This window comes from Lissotriton helveticus, chromosome 4_1 (genome assembly GCF_964261635.1).
Source record: "Lissotriton helveticus chromosome 4_1, aLisHel1.1, whole genome shotgun sequence".
Taxonomy (NCBI): Eukaryota; Metazoa; Chordata; class Amphibia; order Caudata; family Salamandridae; genus Lissotriton; species Lissotriton helveticus.
In genome coordinates, this window is record NC_136063.1 from 1,656,056,600 (window position 1) to 1,656,064,032 (window position 7,433).

General features: G+C 44.7%; 1 protein-coding gene across 1 annotated transcript; it reads left to right on the plus strand.

Moving 5' to 3' along the window:
- Nucleotides 1-611: 611 nt before the first annotated feature.
- LOC144827638 (C-C chemokine receptor type 3-like) lies at nucleotides 612-2,917 on the plus strand. Its single transcript, XM_078685885.1, has one exon. The coding sequence runs from the start codon at nucleotides 753-755 to the stop codon at nucleotides 1,806-1,808; it is 1,056 nt and encodes a 351-aa protein (XP_078542011.1). The 5' UTR covers nucleotides 612-752; the 3' UTR covers nucleotides 1,809-2,917.
- The last annotated feature ends 4,516 nt before the right edge of the window (nucleotides 2,918-7,433 follow it).

Here is a 7,433-nt window from a genome sequence, read left to right on the forward strand (position 1 = left end):
TCCCACGACGGGCCGCTACTGATGCGCTGTATAAAGAAAATTGACATAACATATCATACTAACACCCTAAACCTTCCCATCTGTGAACCCTAAAAACACAAAACAATCCCTTTAAAACAACCCATCCCTAAACTCTAAAATTCCCGTCATGTCTTTAAAACCCAACACCTCAGTTAAAAAAATGAATTTGTAAAACCAAATATCTATGTATTAAATCTAATATTTTACAAATATGACATTAATTTGTACTATATTATCATTTTAAAGTACTTAATACATTATTTATTAAACAACTTACATTAATGTTATTAATATATAATATCTTTGAATTAACTGTATGTATGTATAAATTAAAAATAATTAAAACATCTGTATATTTGCCCAGATTTGTCTTGAAAAAACGAGGACTGTAACACGAAATACTGATGCAAGAATACTGAAAATAGAGACTCAATATTTCTCACCTATTACTCAGGCTCCCTCCCCCTCTTGTGGTTGTGAAACAAGCTGACGGAATCTAAATAAAGGGCAGGGTAGGGAAGAATTGAAGAAGCTGTCATGTTTGAGTTAACTGTTGTAAAAACCACAAATGAGCCAGTGCTGTTGTTGCACCTAGCCTTTGCCACATGAAGCGGCTAAGAACGACTGGAAGCTTTTAAGGCTCTGCTGAAATTACTGACCTCAGCCTCAACTTTTAGTCACGCAGACTTCAACGGAAGACTTTTAGGACCTTTTCAGCAGAGCTTCCTGGCATGGCTGGCTCTGCCAATGCCACGCTTCACACCACTGGCCTCCAGACCACAACTGAGATTGACTATTACGATGAGGAACCCATCATCCTGTGTAACAAAGGTGACATTATACAATTTGGAGCCTCCTTGGTGCCCACCTTCTTGCATCTGGTATTTATCTGCAGTCTGCTGGGCAATGGATTAATTCTTGTCCTTTTGCTGAAATATGAGAAGGTGAAGACCGTCACTAACCTGTTCATCCTCAACCTGGTGATCTCTGACCTGCTGTTTGCAGCCTCGCTGCCCTTCTGGGCGGTCTACCACCGCTCAGAGTGGATCTTTGGAGATACCATGTGCAAGCTCATGACGGTGATTTACTACCTCGGCTTCTACAGCTGCATCCTCTTCTTGACCCTCATGTCGGTTGACCGGTACTTGGCCGTGGTGCATGTGGTGTCTGCTGCGAGAACAAGAAGAATTGGATATGCCACCATAGCCAGTCTCATAGTCTGGGGCATCAGCTTTTTATCCACACTCCCAAAATTCTTCATCTATGGCACAAGAAACGACGCTAGCGTGGGCATGGTGTGCGCAGAAACTGGATATGATGAGGAGCACATCAAGACTTGGAAGATGGTGGGATACTGTCAGCAGCTCGTGATGTTCTTTCTCATACCTCTTATCATAATCCTGTATTGCTATCTATTAATTGTGGCTAAGCTGTTCAGAACCAGGATGCATGACAAGTTCAAGGCAGTGAAGCTCATCTTCTTCATCGTCTTGGTGTTCTTTTTGTGCTGGACCCCGTACAACCTGGTGGTACTTATAAAGATTTTGCAGGTGTCCACCAGTGACACCTGCAGTAAAGGCCTTGACTACGCTTTCTACGTTTGCCGGTGCATAGCCTATTTTCACTGCTGCATTAACCCTTTCTTCTACACATTTGTGGGAACAAAATTCAGGAGACATCTCAATGTGCTTCTGGGACACCGGCTCTCCTGCAGGCCCAGTTCAATCCGATCTAGTACTAGCAGCAGATTTAGCGAACACTCTCCCCAAACTTTGTATGAATACTAGATTTCAACCAAGATGTGGGGAACAAGCTTTGACCAACAGCAGTTATATAGGCAGGTGACATCTTCAGCCAAGCTCCCCTACTGTAAGAACATTGAAGGACTGGATGAGTTTTTGATGAGTGGGTTTTATGCAGGGTGTAGTTAAAGTCTGAAAGTCTGTCCCACTTAGACCTGGTACATTCAGCAAAGTTGCAAAATGTGTTTCTCATCAGATAGACAAGATTGTTCATGGGTGCATTTGGTTTTTAATCTTTCACTTAAAATTATTTGAAGGAATGTATACTTGCCAACGCAGAAAATCAAATTGCTTAGTGATTGAAAGATTGCATGCCTAATCATTTGTTTTGTAAATGTTCATGAGTTAGACTCCATTGGCACTGGCACATGACCAATGCTTCATTATCTCTCAAGTTTTGCACTTGGCCATAGTGTATTATTTGTTGACTAGTTTTTGTTTCCACAGGCGACCTTACGCTTTCTACATATCCTATGCCATGTGTGTTGATGTAAAGGCACACATAGGTTGCTTTTCTCCAAGTGCTGCTTGCCTCATTTCCTGTAGCCAGGTCCATGTGTCTATCAAACCTCCACTGCTGTCCTTAATTGTGACGGAGGTTACACATCGCTTGTGCTGATGAGGATATTATGCCACTTGAGTGGCTAGCAAAAAGGTGAATAAATTGTACATACAACACATCCCAGGCTGGGTTGTCTTTTTGTATCTGAAAAGGTTGAACATGCATTCAGAATAAGCTGGATACCCTGGTGAAAAATGCAATTTTCCAGTAACAAATGGATTCTACTGGATCCATTTTTACCGAACTAACAACTATGCATGTCCAATCGGATAGAGAAATCGAGTTTTTCTGGCCAATTACCAATACCATTTCAAACCATTCCACACCAAAATCCAGGTCCACATTAAAGCTAAATCAAATTGAATTGTATCTATTTCTCATTGAATGTTACAAAAATCCACATGGCTGCTGGATCCTGTAGAAAGGATTTGTAGCTGACCAGCTGTAATTTGCATCCAAGTAGGTTTATGTGTACATATATTATCCACATTGGCACTGAGGTATGTATCCATTGCGACAGTTCCTCGTCGAATGTTATGGTTGCTTGTCTTTAAGCTTCATTCGTTATACAAATACAACAAATAGGGGGGGGGGTCTGAGGGGCGTTTGCCGATGTGCAGACGGCAAGCAGTGCCCGTGTTGTGACAGCCAATGGGATTATGTGACGCTCTGCATGTTTCATACTCAGATATCGTTAGTGCCAAACGCAAATATTTTGCAGTTTCTCACACCCTAACACTCACATTAAGTTCATTGAATTAACTGGCAGTATTAACGGTACATTAAAGTGCATCCTCATTAATAGGCTAGTTTGTGTGTGGTTCTATGTAACCCTGGGCGAAGCACTACGCTCCGCTCGCGGAGTTTGCGAAGTTTTTGCAACTTCGCACTACGCGAGCGGCACGTAGCACAGTGCGAACATGCGTAGTGCAGCGTAGCGTAGTGCAGCGCTCATTTTTTGCTTGTTCGCGGTCCTGAACGTCATGTTCGCGAACGCGAGCAAGCAAAATGACATCCCGGCGAGATTCTCAACGCCAGGAGGTCAGGTTTCTCATTGTGAGTTGTTGCGCATGCTCGCGACCGCTCTCAATGAGAAACTACCTGTTCGCGTTGAGAAAGCTGCCGCTCGAGTAATAATCTCCTCGAGCAGCAGAAAACTACAGCTCGCACTGGGCAAGATGCCGTTTTCAATGCTTGCACAGTGCCGGATGCTTGTCCGCACTGTGCAATCATTGAAAACGCATCTTGCACAGTGCGAACATGCTACTACGCAGCTCGCGTAGTGCTACGTGAAGTTCGCGTAGTGCGAAGTGCACTTCGCGTAGCTTCGCGTAGCGCTACTTCGCGAACTACGCCCACCCTTAGTTCTATGGCAGGGTGACTGGGTGAATGTGAGTGAGAAGATTAGCGCGCGGATTAATGAATAGGTCATAACTCAGTGCGCAGATGTACGAAAGGATAGGTGAGCGCATCTAGGAATGAGAGATGCGTTCCTGTATAAATAGGTGTGTGTGTATATACATAAATGGATTAGTGATTGCGTGAATGAATAGCTAGATGAAAGGGTTAGTGCCCCCCCATCCCCTCGTGTGTGGCAGCCCGGGCTGAGACAGCTTTCCAGCACACAGACAGTTATTGAGCTGCCAGCCGCACCCGAGTACTTCTAAGGTCTTGAAAGGACCATGTACTTTTGCTAACGAGGCTTTGTTGTGTTTTCACCCCTTCTTAGAGCCTCTGCAGCTCCACTCTGCATATTGCTGGAAGAGACCTCTCCCCGCTCCCCCCTCCGAAATTTGGCTCTTTGTGCGCCTCTGATTCACGGGCATGAATGAATGAATGAACGGATAGCAGTTGAGAGGCGCACAACGGAGCAGAGGTCTCAGGAAGCACACGAAGAGGCCTCAGAAGTGTCATTCCACTCGCCAGGAAAAACACGGGCACCCGTAAAACACATGAAAACTGTTCCTCTAAAAAGAGGATGTGCATAAAGAGAATCACCATAAAACTATGGGGCATATTACCAACAACTAGCGATAATTATCGCTATGTTGGATTAGCGGCAATAATTTTATCGCCGTGTTGCGGCGATTTTTATCTCTTAGGAGCCTTGCTATTATCAAGGTTTATCTCCTAAGCGATAAAAATCGGCCGAAATGCATGAATATCGCTGTAAAGTCAGCGATATTCATGCATTACCGAGCTAATGCTCTTAGCCATGTTATCCACCTCCCATTGGATAACATGGCTAAGAACTGCTCAGGGCAGGTGTTAGCTTTTGGAGATATTCGCGCTTGGCGCAAACATCTCCAAAAGTTGGGAATAGGAGATAGCGATGTTAGCGACTGTTTCCAGTCGCTAACATCTTGGCACGCCCACTTTGCATGTCATTAGTGATAAATATCTCTGACATGCAAAGCGGGGCCCAAGATGGTCGCTATCTCCTACTAGCTGTCGCTAACTGGTGTTAGCGACAGCTAGGTAATAGGGAGATCATTTTATCTCCGCTTTCTTGGCTTTTAAAGCCAAAAAAGCGGAGATAAATCCCTTGATAATATGCCCCTATGTTTCCCCACTCGCATTTGAAAGTGTACTGACTGTGAAGCAGGAGCCATCGCCCAGCGCGTCCGTTTGATTCCCAGGATCCCCTTGGTTTTGAAGTTCCCCAGTTCTGTTCACAGATCCCGGATGTTGCATTATTGGCCAAGGCATGCACAAGGCTTATTGCAAGCAAAGGAGAACCGCACATGGTGGACTCACAGCAGTGTCTACAGGTGAGCTGCGCAGACCAAAGGAGAAAAGCATTTAATGTCAATTTCTGTAACAACAGAGAATTTCTCAAGCTTAGAAAAACATGAAGAATATGAGGATCGCAACGCGAATGTCCGTCCGTTGCACATACATAGAGGTGCATATGGGCATCTCCAGTGCAAAGTTCCTTTGCACATATATACTGGTTCCTGTGGGCATCAACAGTGCTAACTTCTGTTGCATTGCACATATATAGTGCTTATGGACATCAGCGGTGCAGACGTGCACTGCACACATATACAGGTGCCTATTGGCATCAACAGTGCAAACTTCCTTTGCACATACATAGACTCGCCTTTGGGCATCAGCACTGTTGTGTTGACGTCTGTTGCACATGTATTTATTTATTTAGGCAGTTTTGTATAGCGCGAACAAGACCCTTGCGGGTATCAGAGCGCTTTACAGATCAAGTATAGGTAATATATAGAGGTGTTTATCGCAATCCACAGTTAAAAGTACCTTTACATATATATGCAGGTGCCTATGGGCGTCCAAAGTGCCAATGTCCGTTGCATATACATAAAGGCGCCTATGGGCATCAGCAGTAGAAATGTCCTTTGCAGATATATACAGGCGCCTGTGGGCATCGACAGTCCAAGCTTCCCCTCCCCCTCTTAGGGCACGTCCCCATGAGCCTCCTTTCCCCTCAGGACATGCCCAGCGTGTGGCTCAGCCATGGAGGGTGTCTCCCGCACAGAGGGGTTTTATTTCACAATTTCATGGCGAGTAATAAGCAGTGCGTTGCTCTGGCAGACAGTGCAGAGGAGGTAGAGAAATAGAAGGCAGGACAGAGAAGGATGATAGATAAAGATGAAGATAAGATGAAGTGAGAGAAAGATGAGCACTGAGAGACCGACGGGACCTAGGAGTAAACGCATACCGGAGGTGATGTCAAAGAGGAGGGACAGAGTGTCCCACGATGGTGTGGGGAGCCCAAAACCCTCAAAACCCATCTTTTTACAAGTAGTTAAACATTCTTCATTCCCTCAGTTACTTTCTAACATGAACTGGGATAATCTATGTTCCTTCTGCTGGTAAAAGCGCGGAGATACCCCTTCGGGGGTCTATTCAGGCGCTATACAAGCATATAAAATAAATAAAATAAATAAAATAAAAGAGCAGCAGAATTAGAAAACAAATGTGTCATATCAACTGGTAGGATGAGTATGAGAAGGCTCCACGAGGCAGTGACAATGGATGTGGAAGTGTGAGGCTGTCATAGGTGTCTTCTGGCACCACTACTTTTCGTCGCTTTCAATTTCTTTTAAGCTATATTTAAATTCAAAAGCACCGTGTTACTTTGTATTGGGGGGACCTAGGGTCTTATTTTTTTATTTGCACTAGAATTGGCTTTCCACAAGCAAGGAGCACAAGTTAAGTTCCCGCCCAGTTCCCGCCCATAATCTATGAAAGAAACTACCATTGGGGAAGAGGGGGAGCAGCACGGACCACTGACACCAGGATTGCGTGAAAAAGGCCCACGGACCACTGACACCAGGATTGTATGAAAAAGGCTGCTTTATTGAAACAGGTGCACATCACAAAACAACCTAGGCCTTTGCCTCACAAAACTAAAACCTCACTATGCAAATGATCTCACCTATACTAGGCTCCCTAATCCCCTAAAAATCTCCCCCCCCCACAACAACTTAATACAGTAGTATTGTACCCGCTCCAGATCTGTTTGACTGTAACTGTGGCCATTAAACTCCTTAACCCTTTACTACAACTATTAACCCCGACTCAAGTAGCCTTCCTACATAACCTTGAATTTCCTACGACATCCAGGCGTGAACTAATCTAGCTGTTCCCTTTTTACCTAATTTAGTGCTGTCAACAAGAATAAGCTTTGTTAAAGAATGGTAACTTCTCTGCCAACAGCCACCCAGAAAAAGGGGGGATTGCCCTCACCCTTTTCTGCCCCCCCGCCCCCCACTGGTGCTGCCTGTCTAGTACATGTTCAAAACCTTGGCTAACTCCGATTTCGACTTTCGACTTCACAAGATACAATTCCATGCTCATAAAGGACAGGTGAACACCGTCATCTCTAAAAAAAAGTCCTTGTCCTCAAAGGCGCAAATCTCCTTATTGATCTTCTTCGTTGCCTTATTTATAGCAGCAGGGCAGTGGGCCCATCTCCAAATCCTCCTACGAATGAGCTCCGTCCAAAGTACATGGCAACCTGACCAACGCCTTCCCACCTCTTTCAGATCCTCGTTCATATCTTTCACCAAAGCTAG